Consider the following 17,138-nt stretch of genomic DNA (forward strand, 5'->3'; position numbering starts at 1 on the left):
TGACTGTCAAGAGTGACTGATAGTATGTATATGGTGCTGCTACATATGAAACAATATCATGTTTGCTGACAACACACCTGGAGGTAAACTTTAATACACAGAGACACACACACACACACACACACACACACACACACACACACACACACACACACACACACACACACACACACACACACACACACACACACTGATAGCAGTGCAAGGCAGTGGTCTGACAGTCAGGAGCAATTTGGGGTTCAGTGTCCAAGGACCACCACCGCCCAGTTCCCATCTAATATAAACCTGTTTTATACTCAACATCTCGCTTTTTCTACATTTTAGTCAGCATTTTCTTGAGGAAGTAATTTTTATTATGTTCATCATCTCTCAGCATGGTGTCAGGGACCCAAACTCAAATGGTAATCTGAATTTGATAAGAAATAAAAGCTTGTTTAGTGCACAACAGGATGTTGCTGTCCAAAATTATCTTATTTCTATGTTGTTGCTGTTTTAAGGCTTGCTGTCTGGATGTGCAGAAAAGTATTAAGGAAGCCTACTTTGCTTTTAAGTACACTTCTGCTTCTAATACACACACATCTAGACACTGTAAGTCAAACTGTTAAGTGGAGTTATGCATTTTTATCAGAATTTAATTTACACAAAGAATAGCTTTAGTCCACACCACAAAATGCTTTGTACAGGCAGATAAAATAGTAAGTATAAAAACAAACAGACAAGCGAACATTTAACATCTGATAAAAGAGCATAATGAAAACAGGTCAATTAAGGTTTTGCTGTAAAAAGTACATTTTGTGGAGTGATTTAAAAGTAGGTAAGTCTACTAAGTTCAACAGCTGAAAATGTATTTCTATAATATTTAAAAATTCACTTAGTAATGGGATGAGTTATTTCTTATTATTTATTTTTACAATAATGTCTAACAGTATATCATATGTCTTTTTCTTTTTTTTTAAACCTTGGGAGATGTGTCCTATCTCCAATATAGAATTACAGATGTAGGTAATTGGAATTGAATTAACACTGAACATTTGCAGTGTTCGTAGGTTGAAAGCACGTAATTTTTGACATTTTTTCATATAATAGTGTTGACCCAAATACAATATAAATTGAGTTATATTTTTCAAATGAAGGTTGAAATAAATACACAAAAGTGTATGAACCATATGGACAGGCACAGGACTTTTCTAAATGATATTTTGACTGGTCAGAGCAAAATGTCCAACATGTCTGCCATAAACAGTGTGTGTAGACACTGCCTCTGCTGGTTAGTTTGTGTTTGGAGCCGGTGTAGTAACCTACCTGCTGCAGGTACTTGTCAGTCGTTTCTCCAAAGCTTTAGATACATTCTCTTTAGCAAGCCGCTGGGAAAGAAGGATTAAAACAAAACCTGAGCACTGAGACCTTCAAATCAACCAATTAAGTCAATAAATAGAGAATTCAACAGTCAAAAAATTACCTGCAGGCCATGTTTTGGGTCGGAGAACAGATGTTTCAGCAGCGGGGGAACTAGTTCAAGTTTAAAAAAAAAGCTAGCTAACTTAAGCCACCTTCATACTAAATATTAGCGTTAGCTATGCTCAGCTGTGCAATAATTCATTCAGGTGCTAATTAAAACTCAAACTATGTGAAAAGAACAAACGGGGTTGTTCAACAACACACGGAACTCAGCGACTCACAGCTTCTTGAAATGTATTGAGACATTTTTATTTAAAAACATTAGTCATTTGTTTGAAAACAGAGTTTCACGCATGCGTCACAAATGAGGTAATTAGGGAACGAATCACAGGCGTTATATAGGGGACCCAGATCACGTGATCACAAGCTCGCGATTCTGTAGTGAAACAAGAATGTAATCACGTTACACTCAGTCAGATATATGCAATAAATATGCTGTTAACCTCAAAAACTTCCAACATAGATCAAAAATATATTATTTTCGTCAGTAAACAACAGTAAACATTGTGCAAAAATAAAACGATGTACAAAACTGAATAATGTAGCTCAAAGTTGTTTTTTTTTCATAATACTACCTTTCAAGAGAGAACCAAAAATGAATTGAAAATTAACTAGACTAGACCTTTGCATTTTTATATGGTTGTAGTTTAATAATTTATACAAATTATGTGTGCTTTGTTACCAACAGTCCTCTTACAAATCTCACTTCGTCATTTAGACAGGCAGGATCTGACAGGATCTGTAGTTTTGTTTGGCGGAAAGAGCCTACAAATCCCGACGAGCATTTCGCTCATTGCTATAGCAGCGGGAAGTTGGTTCGCGTCTACTATCATGGACAACCAGAGTAGAGTCTTCGCTGCCATACTACCGGCTGCTGCTCGAGAATTAGACGGTAATGAAAACCAGCAGGGAGTCGAAGTGCGAGCAGTCAGTCGTCAAAGCCCCAGCAGCCGGGTGAGGGAGGTTCAGGTCACCGGAACAGCGGAGGTTTGCTGCCCGGCGGACCGAGTGTCGGTCCGGGTCAGTGTGGGCAACAGAAAAGAGTCAGTCAGCGAGGTGACCAGCAGCGTTTCACGGCGACTGGAATACATTTTACAAGCTGTCAGGTGAAAACATACCAAAAAGTCCAAAGTGTCTAACTTAGTAAGAGTGGAAGAGTTATTTTCAATGAAACTTCAGTAAACTTTAAGCTAGCTTGTAAGCTAACGTTGGAGCGTTAACATTGTTGCTAACTTTAGGTCGCTGTGGGAAAAGTGAATGTGCGAGCGTTACTGTTTACTGAGGCATTAAATGTAAAAGTACTGCATTCATAGGTTAGCTAGTATCAGCAGCGAAGTGTACTCAAAATATCAGTGGTGAAAGTAGTCAGTGTAATTGTCCATTTCAGAGGGTCAAGTTGATACTGATGCATTAAGGTACAAGCATTTTAATGGGTTTAATGGTTTTAAGTTGACCTCCAAAGAAACTAGTAACTCAAGCTGTCAATAAAATGCACTGGACCTAAAAAGTGTGATACAAAATAGCATAAAATGGAAATACACATGCAAAGTAATTCAAAATTGTACAGTGGTAGTAGTGCCACTGAGTAGTACTCTACATAGTCATGGATTTCCACTGAAGCATTAAAGTACCTTGAATGTATTACTAGTAGTAGGATTGAACAAGTACTCTAATAATAGTAGTCAGGGATGAACCAATAGTTAAGCATGGAAGCTGTATGGGAGGCAAATTAGAGTTTCTATATCTGTCTATGCTCACTGTCCATTCATGTGAAATATATGTTTTACAATCGAAGGTACATCAGGTCATTTCATCTCGACTGCAGTGGATGTAATATGTTTTCATTCATCCATTCTTCAGACAACATGGCGTCAGTGACAAAGACACCTCAGTGAGGAGGTTTCTCCACCGCGAGGCAGACCAGTATCACATGGATGCAGAGGTGGAGTATTTGGACAAACCGAAGTGATCCAAAGGTGTCATGCAGGTTATATGTGTGCTCAGCTGTTTATGACAGTGAAACTAAATCTTCCCACAGGTCACGGTCACTTTCTCAGATTTTGAGAAGATGGAGAGAGTATGTAGTGTCCTGCTGGAGAAGCTGGACAAGAGTGTTTGTGTTGGGGCACCGCAGTTCTACCACAGTGCTGAATGCCTGAGTCAAATGAGGTATAAAAAACACACCTCAGCAGCACTGTCATATCAGGACAGACTCCTTATTTTGATGAAATGCAGCCATTCTATTTCATGTGTGTTTGTCTGCACTCCAGGCGGCGTGCGTGTGTCTCAGCAGTTGAAAACGCTCAGCAGAAGGCATGTGAAGTCAGTCAGCTCCTGGGGCAAACACTGGGATCCCCCCTACTGGTCAGGGAGGAGGAGACAAGGGAGTGGAGGAATGAGGATGAAGATGATGGAGGCAGACGCCAAGGTGCCACACTGCTTCCCCACCTCCCCAGTACACCCACAATCACTGCCTCCTCGCGGGTGTCTGTGTCTTTCAGCCTCAGGGACAGAAGCAGGAAAAAAGTCTGAAGACATTTGTCACTGAATCATGGAACCAAAGAGCGGACTGTCACAGTTTAAAGTATTTTATTGCTGAGTGGTAATGGCTGAACAAAAGTGCAAATTTTCAAGTTTTTTTTCTACCTCAGCCAACACAAAAACTACATAGACAAAAAAAATAGATTTCAAACACAATTGTTGTCATTTAACTTAACTCCAGCCATTCAAATCTGTATTTAAAAATCAGGCAGTAATCTGTTTTTACATTCTGGCACATCAAATTAAAATACTGTATATTTTTACATCACAAAGAAATAAAAGTTGCACAACTGAAAGCTGTTACTCCACATCTGCAAAAGACACCCTCACATCGAGATCCAGCAAGGAGGGATCTGATTGACCTGCGTATATCTTGGCCTTTACAACTACCAGCTCATTGTTTCTACAAAAAACCCATCACAGCCGAGCAGTCAGTCGTCTTCACTCGCGTCCTCAGGGAAGAGCTCTCTGAGCCAGGGCTGCATGACGAACCGCTCCCCATCAAAATGTGTAAAGTAATTCTCCAAGGTGGGAATGTCCGGCTAGAAACATCAACAGTGAGTCCAAGACATACTGAATGCGTGTGACATGGTGTGTTTACATGCTGTGATTTTCTGTACATACCCTCATCCCTTTGATGCGCTCCAGTTGTGTCTGAGGCAAGTATCCAACTAACACAGAGGAGGGTCCAGGCCCGCTGAACAGCACTTTATAATGAGGCGTATTCTCTGCTTTGATGCTCTGCATGCACACATACACAGTCACAGGACTGGCTAATTAGAAAATGTCCATGAGTTTGTGAAACGGTTAATGAAAAGAGGAAGACTTTCAAGAAGCAGTGCTGTGTAGCATTGTGGCTGCTAACCTCTGAGTCGGAATACATTCTGTTGACCCACTCTGGAGGGGCTCTCAGCTCAGTGTCCCAGCTCACCACCACTCCAACCATATGGCCTTTCCTCTCCATCACCACCTCTCCAACCCGCAGAAACACATATGGAGGACGAGGGCTGCGTGCAATCTTTGAAGCTGCAGGAAGGGAGAATCTCGTGTGCTGCATTCAGATTAAACCCCCAGGTAATTTCCCATCTTACAAAAAGACAATCACTAATGATGCAAGAGCTTGTATTCACTTGCCTACTGTGGGGGTTTTTCTACGTAACTGAAATTTAGATAAAAATGTCAATTTGTTTGTTCCTGAAAAATACTCACAAACCTCCAAAGAATCCCTGGTCATTGTCAAAAATCATGGTCTCCAGGGCAAGTGACTCCTGTGCCATTTCCTCTTCCTGCCTCAAGCTAACCAAAGACCTTTGGAAAGCAAAAACGCTGTCAGTCTGACAGACAAGAGAGCAAGCTGTGTGTGTGTGTGTGTGTGTGTGTGTGTGTGTGTGTGTGTGTGTGTGTGTGTGTGTGTGTGTGTGTGTGTTTCCGTACTGCTACAAGAAATTTAAACTTTAGAAGTCACCTTGAAAAGGACTGCAAGAAGTGCTTGGTGGGATGGGAAAGGATCATGCAAATGAACATACAGTGTCTCAATCACAGTCTTTCTAACTGCAAACATCCCATACTCACTGGATTCTGGACATCTGCTGGCTTGCCCAGTCCATCCAAGCAGTGCCATTAAGGTAAAATGTTCTCCACTCTTTCCAAATTCGAAGCAGCCTGAAACACCATGGTTATTGACTAATTATAGACAAAAACAACAGATGATACCTCTAGGGACGCACTAGTTTTACTGTAATACTTGTACACTCTGGAATTTGATGCATATGATTGAAATGAAGGTCATTTCTCACAACTTTACATGCAAAGTCCATGTGCGATGCACTGACGTACATATGAAATAGAACGGGCCCTTTACGCACGGATCCTACCGTGTGCTCGCGTGGAAGCGCTGCGCCGCCGTGGAGCCACTCCACCTGCAGATGAAGTACTGCGCGGGCACCGCGGACAGCAGCAGCACGAGCTGCAGCGCGGCGGCGGCCGTCAGCTGAGGCATGGCTGCGCGGCGTCACCTGGAGCCGGGTAGACGCGTCAGGTGGAGGAGCCGAGTCTTAACCAGTCTGAAGTCGGTGTGAAAGAAATCGCACCGAGTGCAGAGCGCCTGCTGTGAACTGGGCGAGACGTTTGGAAGCTTTCTTAGTCAATACGGTTAAACTTTAAGGAAGTAAAACGCTCATGTAAACAACATATGGCGCCACAGAAACTGTCGCGGCAATGCAAGACAAACGAAGGAACTGTCAAAGCTCGTTATTATGAGTAATTATGACTCTTACCTCGTATTAAAGTCCAAACTCTTTCTCCAACTATCTGCCAAACATTGCGCCCTAGACTGTGTTTGCGCCTGATAACCAGAACCGTGTGACACGGTTTCACTTCTGTTTTATTTACATAAAGCACACACGCGCCCATGCCGCCACCACCTGTGTATTTACATTTTCCGTACAATCATGTCAAACAGGTAGTCCGCCCAATCGCCGCAGCCCACGGAGGAACCGGCGGGCCTTTAGCGGCGCGCCACGTCAGGAGGAACCGAGCCCGAGTGCTCCGGACGGGGAAGTGCTTCACACGCAGTTCCGCTGTGGCAACGCAAGGTGGGAGAGTTGTTCAGTCACTCAACATGAACACTCTGTTATTATTACTAATATGCTGCGTTATAGTACTGTATTTTTATTCTGTTTTACTTTACTTTAGAGAACAAACTGATGACTGTGACTGATAAGAATTTAGATTAAAAACATCCTGTGAATGGAAGAGCGCTTTTTGTTAATGACAGTCAACAAAAGGAAGGAAAAGTGGATATGGAAACACAACTGTTTATTTACTTAAAATATTGGTATGAACTAACAGGACAGCAGTACTCCCCTACACATACATTCTAGCCTTATGCTTCTTTTTTGCATTAATTCCTTTATATATAAAAAGTATCCAAACTAACAAAAAGACATCCTCATCGATCAGTTCACGTGAAACAGACCCCCTTTCCCTTTCCGTTCTCTCCTGTCCCACACCCTTAAAACTTAAAACATCCCAAAATGCTTCATGGTGGCTCACATGCAGCCACTTCTCCATCTCTCTCTCACACACTCTCTCTCTCTCTCACACACACACACACACACACACACACACACACACACACACACACACACACACACACACACACACACACACACACACACACACACAGTGACCTTTAACCTCTGACCACACACTGTGATGCCCAGTCAGAGGCCACAACCAGCACAACTCTGCCACACTTTAGCACAGGCCCGTGGTAAATGTACGTGTACACAAGCTCCAAAATGCAGTGCAGGTTCCCATAAAGTGAGAGGGCTGATCTGAACTGCTGAGACAGTGATCCAGAATTTGTCAATAAAAATCAACTTAAATCTGAAAACCTAATGAGGTCCACGCTCTGAAGCACTGGGGGCACTGTGACTGATGGGAAATAAGAGGGAATGAATGAATAAAGCCAATTCTTGCTTATAAACCGCCAGTGACTTGCTCTTAAGGCCCCTTTGAAATGATTAGTTGTACAATATTCCTAACATGGTGAAGGTAACCCGACCAGCAACACTAAATCAGCTCTTTTACTTCGACCGGTTTGATAAATTCAGGTAGCGTGGGTGATCTGGTGAAGAGGTGGAAACAGCGAAGAAGAAGAAGTTTGAAGTCTACTTTAATATGATGGAAAGATGACGCACATCCCAACCCATCCCCTTATTATTGTAGATTCAATGGCGGCTGTGTAGTAGGCCAAAGGCAAGGTTAGCCACCGGCCGTTCCTGATTAAAAACAGCCACGCCAAAATCCAGCAAACATCTGGGATTCTCAAGTACTGTGTTTCGTTAGTCAGCTCATGTAAACATTGTGTTTAAAAGTGAGCTCACCCCCTACGGTTTGAGAAGCCGGGCTCTAAAATGTCGTTACCACACTCTTCTCATGATAATCTGTGCATATAAGTAAATATGATTATTTGTGATTGAGATTGAAAAAAAAAAAGAAATCCAAGACCATTATGTGCCTATGAAGAGTTTATCTCTGCACACAAAGTGCATAGTTTTGCGGGCAAAGATCGTTAGCTTCCTATGGAAACCTCAAAAATAATTATTTTCATGCCGACGGTCATTCATGGAGGAAGGTGTCAGTGTTTCAAGCTGTCTCAATCTGGAATAAAACTCTTCATATACACAATATAAACAAATCCTTTGTGAAGTAAATATAAGCCAGACTGACTAAAAGAAACAAAAGTTATTAACTGTATCCTGAAAGAAGTGTGAGGAGTGTGAAACACCTTTCTAACTCCACAGATCTAACCACTGAAATGCTGACAGCACGCTCACTGCGGAAACAGTAAAACTGTTGCAGAAACTAAAACACATTCAAAAGCCATGTTCATAAACTTCAGTGCCCAAAGACAGAATTTGGCATTGACAAACCCACAACAAAAACAATGATAAACAGATGAGATACATGTTCAATAATATGTCACAAGAAAGACAACAGACGAGCCAGGTGTTTATAGATGCTACTGTCCAGTTCGCCCCAGTCAAACCTACAACACACGTGGCTGATTTTGGCATCCAGTTGCTCTGTGCTGGGGTGAAAACAGAAACATGAGGACAGAGGAGGCCATCATCTTCATAGAGTCAGTCCATTATTTGTGTGTACAGACAGAGAGTGACACAGTGTGTTTGTTTCCAGTGGGACTGTCCAGTCTTTTGTCTCTTTCATAAGCCCTCTGTACGAGCCCGTCGTCCGAACCTGTCCCAGAGGTCCAGTTCTCCGAACCAGCAACAAGAACCGAAACCAAAAGAAACAAAAAAAAGGCCCCAAAAGCAGAAACTGAGGATTCAATATGCCAGTATAGCAAAGGCACACAATCAGGGAGATGATGTAAGACTTGTCGCTCTCTCGTCCAAAATCAATCCGATCGAGTTTGATCTGGCTTGATCCCGTTTGCTCCAGGTGTGAGAAGGTGCTAGAACATGCGAGACAGAATTACTGTGTGTGGATGTGTGTGTGTGGTCACCATAGAAACATATCAACATTTAAAAAGTCAATTCATATATGGTAACAATTTTAAAATACACAGGGTTACTCCTTACAACTGCATTGATAACCGGTCTGTGGTAAGTGCATCTCAAAGCTAGTCACCCAAAGCTCCACTGGCTGTACCTTCGGTATAAACTGACAATAGGTTGGTTATAGGATAATATATTGACATGAATAATGGTTTTACGACAACAGTAAAGTCTTTTTTCAACTGCTATAAATACATTTCTTTGAGAGGTTTCACAACGATCAAACCGTATGCCACTGTTTGTACGCTGAAAGAGAATGACACACGCAGTTGTGTTATAAAAACACGCACGCTCCTTCAATTACACACACTCGCATAGTCACGACTTAGTTCGTACACATACAGGCACATGGACTTTGCAGGGCAGAGGCCAAGCACAATTATAGACATGTGCATGCATGCACACACGCGCGCACACATGCACACACGCACGCACGCACGCACGCACGCACGCACACACACACACACACACACACACACACACCAAAGACATAAAGGCACAAGGTATTGCTAATGTTGAGGACGTGTTGAAACATGATCTATCTAGACATATAAATGACCCCTTTCACTCATGCATCCTTTTTGTCCTCCTCACAGTAAGAACTTCTAGAAAAGAAAGAGATGCTTTTTCTTTCTAATTAACATGCAAAAAAACAAAAAAACAAACACCCACTCAGACCCACACACATCAACGGTAAACAAAACCTACAGATCTACAGTACCAACAAAGGTACACCATTTGGTATTTTAGCGCAGACGGACACGCTCAGGTTGTGTAAGACTTCCGAAAACAGAGAGCTGATCATCACGTACAAATCTTAGAAAAAGCAGAGGGGGGGTTGTATAAAAAAAGAGCGGGAACAATGAAGAAGGGGGGCGAAAGATGTTGTCAGGCCGGCGGCCTGTAATCCATCACAGGCCTAACAATTTCAGCTCAGTGGGCGTCTTTGACTTACCCAGCAGAGACTCTTGAAAAGTCCTCAAAAATAGCAAGAGTGAGACAAGATACATCCAGCTCTCCTCGTGAATTTTTCAAGTACTAAAACTCTGTTCGACTACTGTTTTGCCCAGTCTGACACCAACAGTGTTTAAGGTCAGACGGCGGTGCAGAGTGGTTCAGTGGACAGGAGGACAGTCGTGAGACCACTCGCGTAGGAGTCGGTGAGCTCCTGTGGGATCCAACATGGACCAATAATGTCGGAGGACTTGGAACAAATGAACATGCGTCGTCAGGAAGCCATTGGCTGGCGTAGCGATGTGCTCACTGTGCCAAGAGGAAGGAGGAGCGGACAGATAAATGTGCTGCTGTGTCTCTCCACAGCCGCGGCTTCAGGTAGCAGCAGCTGGATTGGCGGCTCCCCGGACGTACACAAACATACGCGCACAATAAATGCATACAACACCGAGCACGACCTCCTCAACTTACGCCCCCTCCCGCTCCTTCAATGCACGAGTGAAGAAATCTCAGCCAGATTTCTTCAGTGTCAGAGCAGCCAGCCCCCTCCTCACGTCCTTTGTGTCTGTTCTGTTGTCTCCATTACCAGCCTATCAGGTTGGCTTTGGCCTTTTCTGTCAGCTTGCGGACGCGTCCCTTTGAGGAGGTGCCAAAGGTGATTGATGAGTCCTCAAACAGCAGCTGCCTCTGCTCCTCCTCAGAGTCCTCCTCCATGTACCAGGCAGACCTTCGCCCTTGGTTGCGTGTGCGCATCGACCCTCCTGCCCCATCCCCTGCCTCCTCCTTTGGAGACTCCTTGCGATTGGATCGCTGCGGAGCAGGTTGGGGAGGAGGCGTGACCTCCTCGTTGGCTCTCCTACTGCTCCTCCTCAGCGGAGAGGGCTCAGGTGACTCAGCAGGAGGAGTGGGTTCATCAGTTCTTACCAGTCGGGGCCGGCCGCGCCGTCTGGGCGTCGACACCACACCAGAGTCCGACAGCACAGATGTTTCCTGCGCGGAAGACGTCCCGCCTTCATCCCCTGTCGACTGATCAAGCTCATCGTCGGGGGTGGAGCTCCTGCGGTTGCCACTGTTTCTCATCTCCTCCAGCTCCTGCTTGCTCTTCCTGCCTCTCTTTTTGCCAGGAGGGCGACCCCGGGGTCTGGAAGGGCTCGCCGGAGTCGTGGCTTCTGGAGGACTCACTGGCAGGTCCGCTCTGGATTTCCGCCCCCTCCTGCCTACGCCCAAGGTCACATGACTACTGTGGCCATTCAGGTGGACTGTGCTCTGAGACGAAGGGGTGGTGGGAGAGCCTGATGGGGCAGCATTGATTTGCAGGACAAAAGGAAGAAAACATATATCAATAGCAGGCAGGTGACGATAAATGTGCATTTTATGACTCGAATCATAAACCAAAGCACCACAAGGTCACTTCTTTGTGACACATTCTCTTACCAGGTGTGTGTCGTACAGGAGTCCTGAGTTTCCTCCGGGTGCTTCCTCCACTGCTACTTTCCACGGCTGGAGGGGGTGTCACCTTTTCAGGAGCTGGTGGCGTTGAAGCTGATGCAGAGTTATGAGCCCTCAGTGAGCGAGTAGACTCTGTTGATGGCAGAGAGATATGCAACAAAGGAAGTCAATAAAACATGTTTGATGCCGTCACTTCTTGATGATAAACTTCATGTCAAAGCTAAATGAAAAAAATCAATACCACACGAAGCCAGCAGCTCGTTAGCTTAGCATAAAGACTGGAAACAGCTAGCATGTCTCTGTCTCAACATCAGCAGGAAAAGAAATACGAGCATTTCCTGTAAAACTATTACTTGAATACAAGTTGTTGTGCTGTTGCTCTATGTGTGCACTGACATCAGAAGCGGTCTCACCTGCTGTGCTCTGTGTGTTGCTCGTGGAGTTGTGTAAGGAGGATGAGGAGGGTGGAGTGTGCGTAGAATGCCGTGCTGCACTTCGTGTACGCCCTGCAGCCAGTGTCTCTGCCTTCCCATTCACCAGCTGAGAGGGCTGTTTGAGGGGGGCGCTCTGCCTCAGAGAGGACGGTCGTGAAGGAGCTGGTGATGGCTCCCTTTTCCCAGTCACCCTGGATGACACACGTCTCTTCCTCTCTGGGCTGGAGCAGGATGGGAGGAGAGAATGCAAAAGGATCACACCTAATGCGCAGCAAGAGACCCCAGAACAGGAAATAAAATGTCCCTTTTTCTACCTGGATGCAGTGCTGCTGGTTGGAGATTCGCTCCTCCTCCTCCTCCTCTTCATGGCGTGCCGTGTCTGTCTGTCTGTAGTGTGTCGTGTCTGTCTGTCAGTGCTCTGTCTGGTCAGTTTATCAGTCAGGCCGTGGATGGCCTTGTAGTCAGCCAAGATGGAGCTGACATGCTCCTCAAACAGCGCAGAGAGCCTCAGACTCATACTGTAGATCTGGAGACACAACAAAGCTGCACTGATTCGACTGTCACACTAAAACAAGAAGAATTTCATTTCATGTGTTCATCGAAGCATGAAAATATTAGCACACTGCAAGGTGTATGAAGCTTAATGCACCCTGGTTTTAAGGACCGTGTGTGTGTGTGTCTGTGCGTCCATGCATGTATGTCTCACCCGAGACTTCTTACTGGGCGTGTAAGCTTTGGAATTGCTGAAAATGAGCCGGACATCTTTGCAGAGCTCAATGGGAGACTGGTACTTTCCGTCTGTTAGCGTGTTGAGAACGGTGCCAAAGTCCATTGGTGACTCGACTATTTGCAGGTAGTCCTGGGAGAAGCGGAGGGAAGTTGGGACATTTCAATTACAGGCTTCAAAAGATGAGAGCACAATAAGGAGCAAAGGAGATGAAGAGAGGGTTAAGACGTAAGCATTTGGGAGACTCCAAGTCTCACTTTGAATGAGCTGGTAAGAAGCTGAACCGACAGCAAAGGAATTCCAGCCTTCCTCTGGTAAAAAGGGAACCGTAGCCCACTGAAACTGTGAGTGCGTTCAGTGTTTCTGCTTCACGACTTCTCCATTAGATTAGTGTTCATTACAGATTCTGAATGAAGAGGCCCGTTCTTCACACCTAACAATCCCTTCGCTTCAAAAACCACTCCTTATTTAAATGAACTGCAGCCACTTGTGCCCCTGACTGACTGTAATGCAAGATTCAAGGACCAAAAAAGGAAACTGAAAATGCAAATGAACATGAGCCGAATGGGAATTCACAACAAACTCAACTCAGATCACATCCAGATGAGTTTGGTTTGTTTGTGAGGAAGGCAGAGTTCACGTGCACACGATACTGAACAAAGAAAGCAAAGAGTCGCTGCGTAGGTACCGGGTATTCCTGCAGGTCCACGGGTTCTCTGAAGGGCTCCGAGTCCTCACACTGAAAGATGAGATCCAACAGCTCCTTGCAGCGTCCCCTCCATGCATGAGGGTCGTATGAGGGGGGTCGAGTTCGCAGTTGGCGCCGCATGGGTCGACGACCCTACACACACACACAAAAAGATCAAGTAAAAAGAAAGAACTGCGGTGAAGGATGTATGGAGACACGCTGCTGCTGTCAGACACGTTACCTTATGGTTTCGTGTGGATGTTCCAGGGGTGTTAGTATCTTCATCCTCCTCCTCATCATCCTGAATAGATTGGAAAAGGGGAGTTAAACAAAGCTAACATACACTGTCCTATGGGCTGCTCTATTATTTAACTCCAAATTGCTTTTCAGGGGTAACTACAGCATATTTTGGAACCAAAGAGGAAAATTGCGTGAAATAGTGAAACAAGCTTTTTTAAAATAAATGACATCAGCATATTTTGGATCAGTGAGAAATCACGTTATCACTGTCAGCAATTAATTAGAATGAAATGGTGACGATTTCAAGACAGAGTGCAGTGTAATCACGTTGATGTGCAAACACACCTCATCTTCAGAGTCAGAGAAGGTCGCTTTCTTCATAGTTTTGTAGAGGGGCATGAGGTCTGTCAGACTTTGGTCCCTGAAGAGGAAACAAGAGGGAGAGAGCAGAAAAGTTTCTAAAGTGCAAATGTTATGTGACAAAATGGAAACATGGAAATAATCTTATCTCAAAAAAAAAAAAAACCAGACACACAGACTTTTAAATTAATGACAACATACTCACTTAATGAATTGCAGCATGAGGTCAGAGACAAACTTGGCCGTAGTCACAATGAATGATCCGGGCTCGTTGAACGTCTGCGCGTTGTGTTCAATATAACGAACCTCCCACATCAGAGAGGACAGTCGCCTGAAAAGCAGATACAAATGTGCTGATGGTGTATTTAATTCTCTCTTTCTCTCTCTCTCACACACACACACACACACACACACACACACACACACACACACACACACACACACACACACACACACACACACACACACACACACACACACACTGTGTCTTCTGCCATCTCTTGCACTCAAACACAGCCTGATGTGAGATACCTGTAGAAGCGGTTCACCAGCCTTTGGCGTATGGTGCTGAGGTCGGTGACATAGGCCACTACTGTGCAGTACGTGGGGTAAGCTTGTAGGTCCACTGGAAAGGCAAATGGTGCTGCCACATCTTAGGGTGAACATACAGGAAAGAGAAGATTATTGCTAGAGACACATCCTCTGTAACAAAGATGGATATCTTGTCTACATGATGCGTGTCCTTCCAAATAATACAGCCTGTATACCTGAATGTCAAATATTCACCTCACATCTTTATCCCTTTTGCTAAAGATTGTCCCACTTGTCCTGAATATTCTTACCTAAATTTAGATACACCTGCAAGAGTTAATACAAACTCTGTCTTGTCAGCCAACTGCAGCATGAAGCGTAGGAGTAACAGGGAGAGATCTGGAAGGACTGAAGTGTGCTAGCTTTTCGTGCTTGTGCGCGTTTCATCCCTGAACTGACACTAGAGGGAGCCCTCTGACTGGCTTTCCGCTGGGAGGATTGCAGCAATGCAAAGCCTGGGCCTAATAAGACATTACATCACTTAATGGGAATTCAAGAAAGCACCTCAATATGTGGCTCAACCTGTTAGCAGCTTATTTCTTTTCACATGAGACCCGTGGCCCTGCTGAGCTCATGCTGATGAGCTCAGAGCTGCAGCTCGTGTTGTGTGGTCATGCTGCTGCTACTATCTTACGAGAAATGTGCCCTCATGGCTGAACCTCACATCCCTGCTTACATGACGCGAGTGGACCGTTATTTTCACAGGCGCTTGACATCATACCGAGCGTGCAGAGCTGGTCAATGGCTTTGATGATGCGCTCGCATTCCTCTGCGCGTGTGCGGCAGCCCCATTCCCCATCGAGTGGGACATACAGCAGCTCCTTCTGTTCTTGCTCTATTAGTGGGACACTCATGCCCAACTCTTCAGGGAACGTGGCTGTACAGTGACAGAAGAAGACATCCATCAAAATGTTGAAATAGTAAAGACATATGAGAGAAAGTTTAAATGTGTGTGTGCTGTCGTGTAGGTGTACTAGAGGGACCTACCATCATCAGGAATGGGCTCCATATCCCAAGGACTCATCTTCTCTGTGTCTCCATTATCCCAGCTGGGTGAGAAAGAGTGTTGATATGAATCATCAACATCATGACATCTTTTGAGTCTTTGTGTTTGTTATTTCTTTTTTTTTTTTTTTTTTGCACAGATGACATATTGCGAGCACCGACAGCCTAAAGTGGATGTCATCCTCTAACAAGGTTTTTCTATGCGTGACCATGAGCACTTGGTGCTGACAACACAAAGTATCTCAAACAGACAATACGCGGATTAATGTTTCAAACTGGAATGTCACAACAATAGCAAAACAAAGGGCAGTGTTAGTCAGCGTCATTGTAAATATCTAATTCAAACTGTCATCCAGGACTGTTTCATCGGGTTTCTTGAGTGATTCAAGCCATGAGGTGTTTGTGCAGTTAATGAGGGCTGAGAGAGGAGGCTTCAGCGGCATAATCACAAGGTGCTATTCTTCTACACTTGCCAGGAATTTGTCCGAGCAGACAAATCCCTGTTACATGTAAACCATTTTAATGAAACTGTTTCACATTTCTTATTCTGTCAGTGAGGGAAGTCAGATCTGAAACTCATTCAGTCCCCGGACTCACAAAAATACCCAGAGGCCAACTATACAGTGGCCATTGTGCAAGTTGTGAGAGCCTGGTCTTCACACTTTAAGAACTTTCTAAGAATAGATTATTGGAAATTATTTCCCTTTTAGTGCTGCATAAAACAATCTCCATTTTGTCCCTACACAGTTTTCCTTCTGTCACCTCCCTGAACCTGCCTGTCTAATGTGCTCCATATATAGTGTTGTACTATATCAGGTTCATGTTATGCTGGTTGTCTGATTGAGGAGCAGAAACTTTCTGCTGGTTATCACAACATTTACAGTTTCATCATATTTTGTTGTGTCGTTTCAGATGGCTGGATGCATCTCTGACATCAGCCTGAAGTGATGCAACCATGGCAAAACATAATTTGCAAGCTATATGATTGTGTGGCACGTTGGTAGCCCATCAGATAGAGTGCACGCCCCACGTTCAGAGGATGAGTCCTCAGCAGTGGCCCAGCCTCAGTTCCAGCCTGTGGCCCTTTGTTGCCCCCCCCCCCGTCTCTAAGCTTTTCTATGATAAAGGATCAAAAAAGGTATGAAAACAGACATCTGACTCTACATCCTTTTCCTCACCAGCGAGGTTTCCTTCACTCTGATTCATTTTGATCTCATTTGTGTCATTTCTGTCCCCTCTGCCTTTGCACATTTTGTCACATGGGCTTACACAGCTTTGTCATTTGTTGATGCTGCTCGGGGAGGAAAAATTAGAACTCTTGGTTTGATGCATCGGATCTCCTCGCAAATGCAAATACGACAGATTGATCATGTGAAAATGAGATCGTGTGGCGCTTTGATCGATCTGCAGTTTTAATAGTGCAGCCTTAAATAGAGTGAATCCGAGCTGTGATCATACCAGACATTGTAGCACTGAAACAGGCTGTCCTGATACTGAGACTGGTAGGGCTCCTGGCTCTCAATGGTCCCAAACCACCAGGCATCGTCAATCACTGACCGAAACCTGTCACCTACACACACACACATCACAGTCAGTTCAGATCTTTA

At 44.5% G+C, this 17,138-nt stretch overlaps 3 protein-coding genes across 6 annotated transcripts in view; 1 reads left to right on the top strand and 2 right to left on the bottom strand.

The window, feature by feature from the left end:
• Nucleotides 1–2,270: 2,270 nt before the first annotated feature.
• irak1bp1 (interleukin-1 receptor-associated kinase 1 binding protein 1) lies at nt 2,271–4,004 on the top strand. The gene is made up of 4 exons (XM_070987515.1): nt 2,271–2,564; nt 3,319–3,400; nt 3,497–3,627; nt 3,729–4,004. Exons 1-4 carry the CDS (start codon nt 2,290–2,292, stop codon nt 3,988–3,990), a joined length of 750 nt encoding a protein of 249 aa, XP_070843616.1. The 5' UTR covers nt 2,271–2,289; the 3' UTR covers nt 3,991–4,004.
• Nucleotides 4,005–4,365: 361 nt separating this feature from the next.
• On the bottom strand, nt 4,366–6,547 carry LOC139347754 (uncharacterized). 2 transcript variants are annotated; one of them, XM_070987517.1, is made up of 7 exons: nt 6,276–6,547; nt 5,874–6,062; nt 5,572–5,661; nt 5,213–5,307; nt 4,865–5,025; nt 4,624–4,740; nt 4,366–4,541 (listed from the first exon to the last, which is right to left on the bottom strand). In XM_070987517.1, exons 2-7 carry the CDS (start codon nt 5,996–5,998, stop codon nt 4,431–4,433), a joined length of 699 nt encoding a protein of 232 aa, XP_070843618.1. In that variant the 5' UTR covers nt 5,999–6,062; nt 6,276–6,547; the 3' UTR covers nt 4,366–4,430. The 2 variants fall into 2 exon arrangements, with proteins under 2 accessions (XP_070843618.1, XP_070843617.1); XM_070987516.1 differs by having other exon boundaries at nt 5,874–6,113.
• A 1,295-nt stretch (nt 6,548–7,842) lies between these two features.
• phip (pleckstrin homology domain interacting protein) overlaps nt 7,843–17,138 on the bottom strand; it is a 33,194-nt gene continuing 23,898 nt past the window's right edge. For 2 of the 3 annotated variants that reach the window (XM_070986895.1, XM_070986897.1), the window contains 13 exons: nt 16,990–17,101; nt 15,514–15,575; nt 15,248–15,403; nt 14,467–14,587; nt 14,141–14,266; nt 13,921–13,996; nt 13,577–13,636; nt 13,336–13,488; nt 12,627–12,779; nt 12,235–12,446; nt 11,900–12,141; nt 11,472–11,621; nt 7,843–11,329 (listed from right to left, as the gene is read on the bottom strand). In XM_070986895.1, the coding sequence (XP_070842996.1) occupies nt 10,620–11,329; nt 11,472–11,621; nt 11,900–12,141; nt 12,235–12,446; nt 12,627–12,779; nt 13,336–13,488; nt 13,577–13,636; nt 13,921–13,996; nt 14,141–14,266; nt 14,467–14,587; nt 15,248–15,403; nt 15,514–15,575; nt 16,990–17,101 (2,333 nt within the window). In that variant the 3' untranslated portion in view covers nt 7,843–10,619. The remainder of the gene's footprint in view (nt 11,330–11,471; nt 11,622–11,899; nt 12,142–12,234; nt 12,447–12,626; nt 12,780–13,335; nt 13,489–13,576; nt 13,637–13,920; nt 13,997–14,140; nt 14,267–14,466; nt 14,588–15,247; nt 15,404–15,513; nt 15,576–16,989; nt 17,102–17,138) is intronic. The other variant, XM_070986896.1, reaches the window with a different exon arrangement.

Source organism: Chaetodon trifascialis, chromosome 19 (genome assembly GCF_039877785.1).
Source record: "Chaetodon trifascialis isolate fChaTrf1 chromosome 19, fChaTrf1.hap1, whole genome shotgun sequence".
NCBI classification, from domain to species: Eukaryota; Metazoa; Chordata; class Actinopteri; order Chaetodontiformes; family Chaetodontidae; genus Chaetodon; species Chaetodon trifascialis.